Genomic DNA, 13,954 nt, shown 5'->3' on the forward strand with positions numbered 1-13,954 from the left:
TAAGCTACATAATGTATTTTTTGGCGCTTAAAGAAAAAACTTAATTTAGAAAATAACATTAATCATTCACAATAATCACAACACTGGACCTCTTGTACTGACATTTGACTTCTTGAAAGCCTGCATCCTAGCAGATTAGCTTGCTCGTCTGTGCCACAGACCTCAATTGTTAAAAATACCACAGTCAGACACATCGCTCTACTAGGTGACATGTGTCTTCATTCCCAAAAATGTATCTAAGAACTACAATGCAGACTAGAGTCTGTTAACAGTTACAGGATGACGGTTTGTATTGGCAGAGCTGCATATGAGATGGCTGTACCTCACTGCCTTGCAATTGTATAAACTAAAATGCTTCATGGGCATTTTGCCCATGTGCTCTTGCTTTTAAACTCCTCCTCTTTGCAATTTGACTTCAGTTTTATTGAAGGCGTGGTACATATACACAGTACCAGAAAATACAATACAGTATTTAGGTTCTTCAGGTTAGTTGTCTGTTAGGAGGTTGTGTTTTCTTACAATAAAGCTGATCTTCTGTGGAAAGGAATGTAAGTTGTTTTTTTCGTGTTAACAAAGCTTGTCATATTAACAAAAGTTAGAAATGAACAAATAGGCAAATGGCAAGCGATGAAAAGGAAGAGAAAGAAAACCAACAAAGAGAAGGAAGACAAAAAAGAGAGGTAGAAAGGAGGCTTAATGGATGGAAGGATGGTTGCTGTAACAAATAAATCAATGTATGTTCAGTTGACAAACCCACTGAGTCTCAAGAAATAGAGTGAATAAGTAAGCCAACAAATCAATGAATAAAGGAGTGTAGCTCTTTTCCTCCCAGGGAGGGAGGAAAAGAGAGCATCAGTAGGGGGATTAAGAGAATGAACACGCGAGCAGATTCAAGAATGGAGACAGGGAACAGAGAAAAAGAAGAGGAGGTAAAGGGGGCTTGGGGGTGGAAAAAGATTAGCATGAGCAAGCAGAGTGAAATCAATTTTTAATTTTCAACCTGACTCTCAAGTCAACTTTTTTCAGGGGGAGGGATGGATGGACGGGGACTGCCATTGCCAATTGGGTGTATCACAAAGCAAATGGTGCCATAAGTTTATATCACAAATACATCACATTAAAGTTATGAAAGCTGAAAACGTACTGCAGTGAATAGGGGAATCAATGCAATTTGATATAAAGTTGAGGACAAGGGGGAATGAGAGTAAAGTGGTGAGTATTAAAAAGATACAGAAAGCTGTGATCAAGGGAAAACACAAGAAAGAAAGAGCTTTACTTTACTTTAAGAATGAAAAGAAAAGCAGGCAGATAGGGGAGTTATCGACCAGGAATTAGCCAGGCTCAAAACATAGGGACAGAGAAAAAGAGAGCAGCTGCTACCTTACCAGCCTATTTTTCAGAATGTTTCTATTTTTTCTCTCCTATTGTAGTTTTAGTTGCTATTATTGTCTTTCATACACAGTAGATAAGTAAAAATGTGTAAAAGTTGGGAACATACATTTATATTTTAAATGTGAAAATCTGGTAGATCATACAGTCTTAAATCAACATGTCCACTGGAGATATCAGAATAAAAGCCTGCTAAACTACAAAGGTCATGACATGCTCACCAGTCACCAAAAATTTAAGATTACTGGCTAAGCCTAGAGCTTTGCAGTAAAACTCATTTCATTAGTACCACTGCATAAACAGCAATCGTTTTATATCAAGCAGTTATAGAAGAAAGTTTCTTTCTTGTAGCTCTGTCCTTTGTGTTGTTCATTATATTAAATAACTGAGTAAATATTTTTAAAATTACTTCCTCTGAATGTATCAAATATTTTAGGTTTTGTTGGATTGGGTGTAACACACCTTCCAAGTGACAGAGTCATGGAAACACTAAAGCTAATCAAACCCTTTGCCATTTAAAGACACCTTGATGCAGTAGTTAAAACAACTTCTACCACTGTTTTATGTGTGGTGATCTGATCAAACCTTCCATCATAGCCAGACATCTGTTTGGTTGAGTCAGGCATGTGGCTGCATTTTTTCCAACACATTTCAATAGCTAAAGGTGAAACAGAGAACTTTAAAACTGCCAGTTCATAAAATTCATTATGGATGCGGTAGAATGATGGGAAAGCTCACGTAAAAGGGAAATCAGACCGTGAATCTTTTCACACTGCAACATAGCAGACCACCATTTTCTAAGATGTCACATTTGCAACAGACTGTTCAGAAGAAAAATGATTAGGTGATTAAAGGCCTTATTCAACAATCAGTTAAGTACAACTGATTGTACCTAACTGAGGTACATTGGGCCAAAATTTGGCCAGTTCCATACAGTGTACTCCAGCTTAAACTGATATGCTGGTGTTCAGTGTAAATTAAATAATTTGCTTCATCCTTCCAAAATACGCCGATCAATAAAAAAAAATGTGGTTTTACTCAGCTAAGTTTGTAACATTAAATTATGATGCTTTCAACCAAATGACTGAAAGTTTGATAACAGATAAAGGCAACAAGGAGGGAGAAGGTTATTAGTTTCAGCATATGGATGTTCACTGCAGGTAGTACATACAATACTAGTGTACACTTTATATGAAAATATTGGCAAGAGACTATTGGAAAAAGTGTGTCCATTCATTTAACACAATGCAACACAATGTTACTTTGCATATTATTTCACATCCTCCACAAATTTGTGTTAATGACACCTTTTCACACATACCTTGAGCTCCTCCACAGCCTTGCGCAGCTCTTCCGGGGTCTTGTATGTGAAATCTCTCTCCAGGTAGTCTTCCTCAGCCTGGTTAATCCACTCCTGCATCTCCTGCATCTCCTTCCTAAGAGCCATGGTCTTATCAAGGCCACCTTTTAAAGCAGACTTCTTTGCATATGCCTAGGCAGGATGAAAAACACACACCAGCACTAACACGTGAGTGCATAAACATCAAAGCATTAAAATACACACATTCAGGATAGGATTACATACCTGTTTGCAGACATTCTCCCACTGGCTGTTGAGTTCATCTAATTCTTTTTGAATGTGGATGGCAAACAGTGGCTCAGCCTCTTTCTTCAGGTACAGGCCCACTTCATTGATGCCATTGACACTGGGTTGGATGGTGTGGATGTCATTAACCAAAGCCTGGTAAATCATAGTGCAAGATGGAGGTTTCATGGTTAGGAAGATGACTGTACACATTTCCAAAGGAGATTTAGCCTTTACAAGTAGCCATACAAATGTGTTTACCCAATTTCTACTTCTTTCTCCCAGAGGGACATTTTACAGTGTATTTTATGATTGCTGAAATCTCTAGGGTGAAGTATTTCCACCTACTCTGTGTAAAGCATTCTCAACCTTTAATCTGTTATGCCCACCTCCGAACTGTATACTTATACTGTAATAATTAACCTTTAATCTATTTGTCAAGTCTTTTGTTAGTAAGTAATACAATACACGATGCAACCAAACTTTAAACAAGGCAGCTGAGACTGAAAGTTTAGTGTAAGTATTATATCAGGATGAGCGGTCTCCTCACTGTGCACTGCTCCAACTGTTTCTCCAGAGCTTCAGAATCTCCCAGGGCCGGCCATTCCTCGTTCAGGAAGACATCTACATCTGCCATCCATTTCTTTAAAGTCTTTACATCATTCTGAAATAAAGAGACAACATCCACGCAGAAAATTTAGTATAAGAAGAGCTCCTTGTCTGTGCTAAACAACAACCCTTTTACAAGAGCAATATTTTATCGGTTCCATTTATCTATATTGGTTAAAACTCACGAACCTAACTGGGATAATAGTATTAAGTTTACAATTGTACCCTCTAGCGGGTTGTGGTTTTGCATGGAAAATACTGTACAGAGTACAGCTTGCGTGCTCTCTCCTTAATCAGTGTTAAGTTCATTGGGGTATTTTGCCCTGTTTGTTGTTTGGTGGCCAGTGCCTGTCTGTGATTGGTGAGCACTTCCTTCTGCTCCTCCTTCCATCTGACATGTGATCATCCTGTCGAAATCCCATTGGTCCATTACAGCGGGTTTCCTCCAACCATGATACTGATGCACCCAGCACACCAGGGGACACAACACCAGAGCCCTGGGTGTCTGTACTTATTCAGTTTGTCTTGCTGTGAGTTATCTTGGTATCCCTGCTAGTTACTTTGTATTGTTGTAAACACTTTTGTAAGTCTTGGACCTGTGGTGTCATTTTAATTCGAGTTTATGTGGCATTGTAAGTGGTTGGTAAATGATACCTAGTTTTGTTTGATTGTGCCATGTGCTCAGGCCTCAGTATAATTGTTTATTTTTACATACAATAGTTCATTTCAATGACCATTCAACATTACTCTTTTTTAGTTACTCTTTTGTTCCTTTGTTTATTTCAGCTTCACTTGAACAGTGTTTGTGTGTTTGTGTTTGTTTTGTTGTTTTATATGGTATATTTGGATTTAACTGAGCTTAAGCTCCCTGCTTTTGTTACTATAGCATATTTTTTTCTTATTTTTTTATTTATTTTTTTTGTCCTTTTGGCTTATCCCGTGAGACACTTCAACACTGAATCACTGACTCTGTGGTCTGTGGATTTTGTCCAGCACAACATTAAAAATAATTAATTGCTTACGTTTAACCACTACACAAAAAGGAAATGTAACACCCAGCCTATATACTGTATAAGATCTGTCACTTTCTCACCTCAAACTGCATCAGTTTGGCCATAAGCTCCTGGATTTTCTGCGTGTTATCTGCCAGTGTGGTGCCAAGTCGTCTCCAACGTGCCATAATAGCATCCATCTCTGAGCAATACCTACAGCGGTGCAGAAAATCAAAGTGACTTCCCTCTTTATTGATTAGGATCCTTAAATAAGATGATCAATCAAGGGTGGTATAAACATACCAATATATAGCCAACAGGACATCACGTGCATTTGAAATAGGGCCTTTGATTCAAATTAAAAGATAAGTTTATCCCGTGGTCAAATCCGTCTTGTAGGAAAATTTATTTACACAGTGAAATACACAAGAGGCTTGAATGTGCTTAATTTGTTGCTGGCGTATTAAAGTTTGTTGCTATATATTTTCTTTTAAGCCATTGTTGCACTTACTGAATGCACACACACTACTGAGTTTTAAGCCTCAGTGCATATTTTTTACTGAAGTTTTTACTGTATTTTGCTAAATAAAATGAAAAGGCAGCTCAATAATAAGCAGTGTGCCCTCAGAGGCCCTGGGATACACTGACTTATGTGCATCATTTAAAGTAATTCTTCATATCATACCTCTGGCTTATGTCTGATGGGGCTTTCTGGAAGACCTGCTCCACAGCTGTTGTTAGGTAGTCCACCTCCCCCTGGTGTTCAGCAAGAGCCAACTGGAGGACCTGGTAGGGGTGAAAGAGACCGCATAAAAATGAGTCACTTTTTCACAGGTCCGACAAGTCAAAATGCCTACATTAGTCCCTTTCATAGCAAACATCTGCCATCTTTTTTATGCTCATCTAAAAAGTGAATTGAACAGGAGCAAAGTTATTTGCTTATTTCACAGAAATATCAAATTTATACCGGTACTAGACAGAGCTTACACCAAGAGCTGTCAAAAGTCCCCCAGAATGCTTCAGAATCAAAGTTTGTAATCAAACTTTGTTCTTTGCCTATTAACAGTTCTTGTTTGCACTGCACAAACAGCTATTACCTGGGGTAAAACAAACCCTGACAATTATAGGATAACACTTTCATTTTTTTTATATATTAATATACATTTCCTACATGTTTTCTTTTTCCGATTTGCATAAATTATGACATTATTTGCTTCTGTTTAGACTCTCCACGAATGAATCATGTTGCAATTAAAACACGTAATGCAAATCTCCATGAATTTTGCACAACTTTGCAATTTTGTTCAATCAATGCAATTCTTTCTGCAAATGTGACCCACTTGTAGAGTCTGTACACACCTTAAATTCTTCACATCAGACCAGCTCCAGCTAGTGGGAAATTACCTCAAAAATCAATGCACAAAGGTAGTTGATAGGTCCACTTATTAAAAGAAGACAAGAAATATTAGATTATCTGACTTATCTGATCTTGTTTATAATTGTCAGGGAGCTGCTATTGCATGCAGGACTCACAGAACTTCCAGCAGAGGTAGGATGCGTGCAAACGTTACTGCTAACTCATAAGGTACAATATAATACCATAAGAATAACAATAATAATATAATAATATTAATATGAAAGGTAATAATAATATATGAATGTTTCCCAGTTATAATGTTGGTTTATACACGTTAAAGCAACTGCCGTGTTCCCTAGTGTCTTAGACATCAATCATCACGATGGATTTTCCTTGACATATTTATCAACAAGTTTCTGTAGCAAGACAGCAGTAGATAACACAATGCACATCTTAATAGGATTTACTAGATAACTATCTATCTTGTGTGCTCCTACACCATATGTAAATACCATCAAGCCAATATTCCTTGGGCAAAGACTCATTTTAATACCAGGTCCGTTACTTTACACAGTACTGAGCTAATGTGAGTTAAGAGATTGAAAGGTGACAAGCAGGAGAGGTTATGAATCACTTGGCTTCCACTCTTAACTTTTTCTAATGAAAGCCTTTTCATACTGTTTGATTTTGCTTGCCCTGTAGTGCAGTGTGAATTATAAGTGGATGGGCAAAGGAATTACTGGAGAACTTTAGGTGGGCAGCAGGGGAAGATTTTCAGTAAGAAAGCCTTGTTCAAATCAAGGTGCACTTGGAGGCTTAGCTAAGCTTAGTTCAAGCACAGGCCCTGGACAGGACATCCGTCAGTTACTACGACTTAACCTCAATCCTTCTGCAGCCATATTGAATTCCAAGCAGGAAGGTATTAGGAACTATCTGGCTCACAGTTTTGGGCTTTGACTTGTCTTTTCCTTTCTCTCAATATATTTTACTTTAGTTCCATTAAAGAGTTACAAACCTCAACTCTGTGTTTCTCTTTGAGATGAGTGATTGCCTTTCAGGAAAGGGAGGTGAAATCACAATGTACAAAGGGACAATAAGGGTAATCATTTGCATTTAGCACTATACTGTATGATGTATACTGCTATACCATTGAAGCTGGTACCTAAATGTGCTTCTACTCATATCTTTGCTGATAAAGAGAGACTTCTTCAGGAAAGTGGCACAAGTGCACAAGATTTTGGAAACTCTTGTATTGTACTTGTGTGCGGCTCTATGTTGTATTACCAATGTAGTTGTACAGTCCAAAATCAAGTAAAACTTTACACAATGAAACTGTATGAACTCTTACAACTTACTGTTAGAGGTTTCAACTGGAAACCCTCCTGAGGTGAAATGTTTAAATCAGAAAGTGGGAATAACCTCATCAACCTCATCACTACTTTCCTTTCACTTCTGCAAAATTGAAATCAATCAAAGGCTGTATTAACACTTGCAGTAGTGGTAGTGATTGAAAACTACAATCAGGTCTTTAATAATATCTGCCAGTGGCTGTAGACAATATTAATAACCATATCTGTTTGAGCTGTCAGATACATCAACCAATCAGGCTTCTTTTTAATATTAGTGAGAGGTCAGTTTTTTCAAACCACATTCCCACCAGACAGGGGTCCTCCTTTACGTTTAATGAAAAACGTAACAACTGATACTGCCATCTGGGTTAAAGACAATTTTGCAACCACACATACATGTACTGTACATGTGTACACACACATCCTGACTCGCTGAGGGAAATATAGTAGTTGTGCTGAGATTAATGACATCTTATCAGTATGGCAAATGGATTACTAATTATTATCTACAATCAACTTTAATTAATCCTGATGCTACAAGCCTTGATCTTCCTGCTATGCCACAAGACTATTATCAAGTTTAGAGTGCATGTGAACGAACAAACACACACACACACACACACACACACACACACACACACACACACACACCATTTTCTTGTACGGGGTGACCTTCACTTAAGCTTAAGATAAAAATCAACAATTCAAAAACAATGAAGCAATAAAAAAGGAACAAAGTAATATTTTCACTGTATATGCAGAATAAAATCAACACAATTAAAAACATAATGCATGATGTATTTATAAAAAGATATTGTGATAAACAGAAACATGGATTTGCTCCTCTGGGACTTTGCGCAACTGCCTCTCATACCTGGGAAGTTGTAGACAAACAACAAAATATGCTACAGCTTACACACATCAACAACAAGCCCACTCTGTGCATTGTTAAGCAGTTGCAAGTTGAGCTTCACAAAATCACAGATTTTAACAGAAACTTAAAATCTATGTATGTTTTTAGGTTTCTAAACTTTCTGGACAAAATGTATACTACAGATACAATTTCTCTCATAACCTATATGGGCCAGTTTTATACAAATACTCAAAAATAAATAATGCTTCTGCTTCTTTTCTTTGTCTACAGATAGACTTAAAGAAAACACGTTAAGGAAGCCCTAAAGGCTAGGTAACATTAAGGGTTTATATATTTATTAGACATTCTTTCAGTAATTTCGCAATCTACATTTAGTTACTTTGCATCAGTAAAGTTTAAAATTTTATTTACACAAAGTAACTTCATTTAACTCCCCGTTTATTTAAAGTTGTTTCAAAACAGTACTCAGGGTAAACTATTCATACTGTAATCCACCACCTAAAAACTGCTATTAACACTTGTGTCAAGCAAAATTAGTTTCAAATGGCCTCTTCTTTTTACAAGTACACTCCAGCTTCTTTAATGATTTGTTCCATTTTATCTTTACAACAGTGCTTTGGAATTGTAGTGGTGTTTCAGATGCATGCAATTTACTCACTAGGCTGTGGGTATGAATCACAGCCATGGTTAATGGGGCATGTCATCTATTTTCTCTCTCTTCTCTATCCTCTGTCTGCTACCTTAAAGAGCAGCAAAAAGCAGCCTTCAAAGCAGTGCTGCTTTGGCAGTTTGGCATTGCCAGTGACAATATAACTTTACTACTTGTAGTAAAAACTGATTACAGTGTTATAGAGCCTCACAGGATTATAGAACCTGCTCTGTTTTGGCATTTTAAAGGAATTTGTAAATAGATGTAAGACTCAGTGTTATCATACATTGTATTCCTCTTTACTGTTATTAATTTTTTGCATTGTTTTGATGTTTACTTTGTAAAAGCAGAACAAACTATATTTTATGATCATTACATAAATAGGATTCTAAACAATTCTAAACACAAACCCCATAAAACAATGAAAAACATTTTAAAATAAAATGAACTGAAATGTCAGTTGAACACAAAGTGTTCAAAAATTGTTTTGAAAGGAGTTGAATTGCCACTGGAAAGGTAATTAATGAAAGCTGTTAATTTATAAATTGAAGAGTAAGAGTATAATTACTGGGAGCAGTTTAATTCTGACCTAAAAAGTGCAAAATAAAGTAAGACAGTTGAAATATGACATGAAGGGTATTGAAGGTAATTGTTGCTGTATAAAAATAAAATATAAGGGGAAGTAGAGAAAGTGAATATAGTTAAAATATATTAAGGGCAATAACTCTAATTTCTGCATATATTAACATTTAAACATATTATATTAATGTGGAGATCATACAGTAGAGTAAATAAATTACAGATGCTAATACTGTTGGATTTAAAAGCTGAATATAGCTAAAATGTCTGAAAGAAGTAAAATACTTAAGTTCTATACATACCTCTATATTATTAAATTATAAATGCTATTATTATTTCATTTGTACTTTTCAAGGTTTTAAGCTGCAATAGTAAGTTACTAAAAATTTCTTAAAATTGACCTAAATCAGGGCCCATACTAGTCTAAATAAGTCACTTTCCACCCTGGATTTTTGTATTCAGCTTTTGCTGTAGTTCAGCAGAGTTAATAGTCACATTTAAGTGTTGTAAAGCACAGTGAGAAAGAACTACTTTGTTACACAACCACAGCCCAGACATCAGATCAGTTTTTTCAGGACAACAGTCCCCTTCTCTCAATGCTGGACAAGTACAGATCAGCGCACATTTCTTCATAATAACAGAAACAGCATGTTAGATTTTGATTAAACTTAAATTTATTTTATGTTTAATCATTAGGCCATAATTTTGTTTGTAAATGACCATGTTTGTATGTCTGTGTCTCAGCTCGGATTCCACTGTAGTGGCCTCGTCCTACCAAATGAGATCAGAAAGTAAACTAAATTGTTTTAGTTATATGAAATAACTATAATGACAGAAAATATTTCCATACTGAATTTTTGCCTCTGCCATGACAAACTCTGTTTCAATTAATCTGTGGACTCCTGTCATAATTTATGTAAAGTTTAAGCAGAAATTGTCAACACTAAAGTTTAAAAAAAATAAATAAACACAGTTTCCAGTTAAATTTAAACCTATTAAAGATTATTTGCATGCACAGGGGAACTGCTGCTGTGGGGGAGGGGGTTGGTTCAAACATTACTCAGTAGAACTCTCAGAATCTCCAACTCTGACAGTCCTGACTGAAAGTGCCAACAGTACCTGTACTTAGAACCAGGGGAGGGCTGCTGGTGGAAATGACCTATTGTTCAGCTTATTTGTGCTAGTTACTGGAGAAGCACAGTCTTATCTCTCTTTTGGATATTTTTTAACTAAAATAAAATAAAATGTAATGAAAAAATAAAATACAAAAATGGAGAGAGACCACTATCCACAATTAAACAGTCCATTCTGGTGCACACAGCCACTAAGTTTCAGCCTATGAAAGCATTTAAGGCAAACAGTCACACCTAACTAAATATTTGAAAAGCAAGTTAAGGGTAAAATCAGAATTTGCCCAGTCAAAATATGTGACATTAAAGTTAAAGCAGAAAACAAAGCTATACCATTATGCTGCTATTTAATCTCAGACTCTCTTTTTGCTATAAAATTTGACACTTTCCTTTGCACTTAAATCTTAAAAAAATAAACTAAGTTTATTTTGCTCTTTCTTGCACTTGCATCTCATGAAAGGAAAACACATCTTCTGATAGCACTTTCCTATGTGACTTTCTCTTTGACTTAGATTTTTGCTTTCTTGTACCTTTGGATAAAATCATCTGCCAAATTACTAAATGTAAATTTAAAATGTGCTGTCTACAGTAGTGTAGCAAGCTCTGGTTTTATGTTTAAATGTGTTTTTGTGAGCAAAGCACCACCTTTTGGTGGTAACTTGGATTTGCATGACAGGAGCTTAAATGGGGACGGTTACTTTGAAATGTATACACCCCTGGCAGGCATCAGGAGAAGGGGGGCTGCTAATAAAAAGCTGAGAACTGCATTAAATTCAGGCGACACCTCCCTGGCAGCTGAAGGGAGCAGTTCTGAGCCGCTCTATCTGTATGCACAGCAAACGCTTAAGACTTGTGTCAGTGCCGCTTAGGGCATACTGGCACTGACCAGGACTTACTGGGTCTGACCTGTCGACACGACCAAACCACATTCATAATTGGCTGTACAGTAGTGTGTGCCTGTCTTAACAAGCTGCACATAGGTGCTTCTAAAATTGTTCTTTGAGAATGGAGAACAGCCACAGTGAAAATAAATCATGTATAATTTGTCTTAAATGCTTAAAAAAGTAAACTTTGTTTAAAAATGTAAGTACAATAAAGTATTTGTGTTAAGATGAAAGCATTAAATGTAAAAAGTTCTCCAAAACCAAATACAAGTAAAAGACAAATCACTGAAAGCTGCATTTTCAAACATATAAAATTGCTGACAGCAGATCCTTACCTTAATGTTTATTACATCGGAACACACACAAACTTTGGGTAAGATATTAAAAAACAACTGTAGTGCTGACCTATAGACCTGAGTGTGTGTGTATACCTGAATGTCCTTCAGTCTCTGTTCCATTATAGGATACTCTGTAAGAGCAGTGGATGGGATGTCCAGCTTGGCCTCACACTGCTGTATCCACGCCAACAGCGTTGATATGGTTTCCCTATAACGAGCCGGGGGCAAGCTCTCTGAAACTAAAGACAGAGAGGGAGAGACAAACAAAAATATCAGAGAGACTGTTAGGTGATCTGTGTGTTAAGGCATTGCAAACTGCAAGATGTCCATTCACTGAATAATACTTAAATGTCACATGTTGAGAATTATCATAGTCAGTCTTCATTACTTCCCTCTTTCAGAAGTAACTGTTAATTAATGTATCACTGTTTTATTTGGCTGTGTGTATGTATGAATATGCTCTATATTGGCAATATGTAATTTAAATGCAGGATTTGACCATTACATTCTTTTTGTCAGGCTGAAGTTTTAAGCATTAAGATAAACTGGTTTAATTTTCAGAAGCAATCTTTTCTTGTCAGTGTGCTAAAATAGGTTTGAAGTCCCCTAAAGTTCAATCCTGGGTCGTAATTTCTAATAAATAATATATATATATTCTTATTCTAGGTAACATAGTGTACCATCTTGGTCCAAAATGATGGATCTAACTACTGTAGCTTTGCCATAAAATCTTGCCATAAAAATAGACTCAAAACATATAATGTAGGTCAAATATTAGCCATTGATTTAAAAAAAGATCTGTACTGAATCTATTTATTGCACAGCTGTGGGAGTATATGCTATATAAATCTATTATGTGTTTTTATTTTTAACCAGTTTATGAAATCTACAAGTGAAATGCTGAAATCTTAATTCTGACTAATTTTCACTGCATTTAAGACGCTTGTACCTATTGTACAGCTTATAACGTGCTATGGTAAATGGAGTCATTTTAATTTATGCTGCGAAACCTTCCTAAAGTGAACTGAGCAGATTTAAGTGAATGTGCTGACCTGGCCTGAACTCACTTCAAAAGAGAAATAATTCATACATTTGTTTTTGAGAAATTATTTTCTTCCTTCATAACCATTGTCACACACACATATGGCACAAAGTATACACACAATATCCAGTCATGTGTGAGTGGCTGAATGTGTGTGTTAGCTACAGTAGGGGTGAGAAAGCACAGTGTGTGGCATAAGGGAAAAAACTGTCTTGGTAACTAAAGAAGCATAGTTGTCCACTTGGCTGTCAGCCTCATTCTCAAACTTGTATATTTTCTTATCTTCAGCTGACTCTCCTTCTCTTCCGCTCTTCCCACTCTGTGCATTTTTCTTTGCCAGTGTCCTCTCCCTCTGTGTCATTTTCTCAGTGACTATATATTTTTTCTCATTTCTATCTGTCATTTTCTCCCTCATTGATATAAATAGCTATCTACTCTTGTTTTGTCACAGTGTCTGTTTGATTTAGTTTCTCTTGTCCTGATGTCCGCAGCGTTTAGCTTCTTTTTCTGATTACTCTGGAACAAATAACTCTCTACTTCTGTTTGCAAAACTGCATCTATTCAAATTCTTACACTGTGATTACATGCATTGGGTGTAAAATATAATAATATGCTAGGAGATCTCCATATGGAAATTCTCTTTTCTCTTGCCCCCTGTACAAAGAGGTCAGCGTTAGCACTTACTGAGCAATGGAGCTGACAGAGATTTAATGTCTGGCCCAAGGACATGTTAGCAAGGTGGATGTTTGTTGAACCCAGGTCACTCAGTTAGGCCATCTGACAGCGCAACCTGCCATGCAAACACTTTGCATGTTGACTTGAATAATAATTATAATATAATATAATATAATATAATAGTGCCGCATAAGTGTAAAGTTATTTATTACACAACCTTCTGCAACACATCATGCTTTGCCATGGTTGTTATTGTATAGCACATCAAGAAAAGTATTGTGTCTTCATCTATGCACACTGAGGTAGTGCTGTAGGCCATGTGTCTTTGAATGATCTCAATACATTTGTTCCCCTCTTCAACAACCACAGCCAATATGTCTGTGCTGTCTTGAGTTGTTGCTGTTGTGGGCAGAGACATTTGCCATCCAAATCTGTCTGATACACTGTGTGGGCTACAGCAGACTGTCAAGGCTGACTTTCACTCACAGGAAACTGAGCAGTC

The 13,954-nt window shown here is 36.5% G+C and overlaps 1 protein-coding gene across 23 annotated transcripts in view; it reads right to left on the reverse strand.

The window, feature by feature from the left end:
• dmd (dystrophin) overlaps positions 1-13,954 on the reverse strand; it is a 330,473-nt gene that overhangs the window by 123,429 nt on the left and 193,090 nt on the right. For all 23 annotated transcript variants that reach the window (XR_010912201.1, XR_010912203.1, XR_010912202.1 and 20 more), the window contains 6 exons: positions 11,829-11,974; positions 5,261-5,361; positions 4,677-4,788; positions 3,525-3,638; positions 2,975-3,130; positions 2,711-2,881 (listed from right to left, as the gene is read on the reverse strand). Coding sequence is in view for 20 of the 23 variants with exons in the window: in XM_067493119.1 (XP_067349220.1) it covers positions 2,711-2,881; positions 2,975-3,130; positions 3,525-3,638; positions 4,677-4,788; positions 5,261-5,361; positions 11,829-11,974 (800 nt within the window). In the remaining 3 variants the exon portion in view is untranslated. The remainder of the gene's footprint in view (positions 1-2,710; positions 2,882-2,974; positions 3,131-3,524; positions 3,639-4,676; positions 4,789-5,260; positions 5,362-11,828; positions 11,975-13,954) is intronic.

This window comes from Channa argus, chromosome 23, assembly GCF_033026475.1.
Source record: "Channa argus isolate prfri chromosome 23, Channa argus male v1.0, whole genome shotgun sequence".
Lineage (NCBI taxonomy): Eukaryota > Metazoa > Chordata > Actinopteri > Anabantiformes > Channidae > Channa > Channa argus.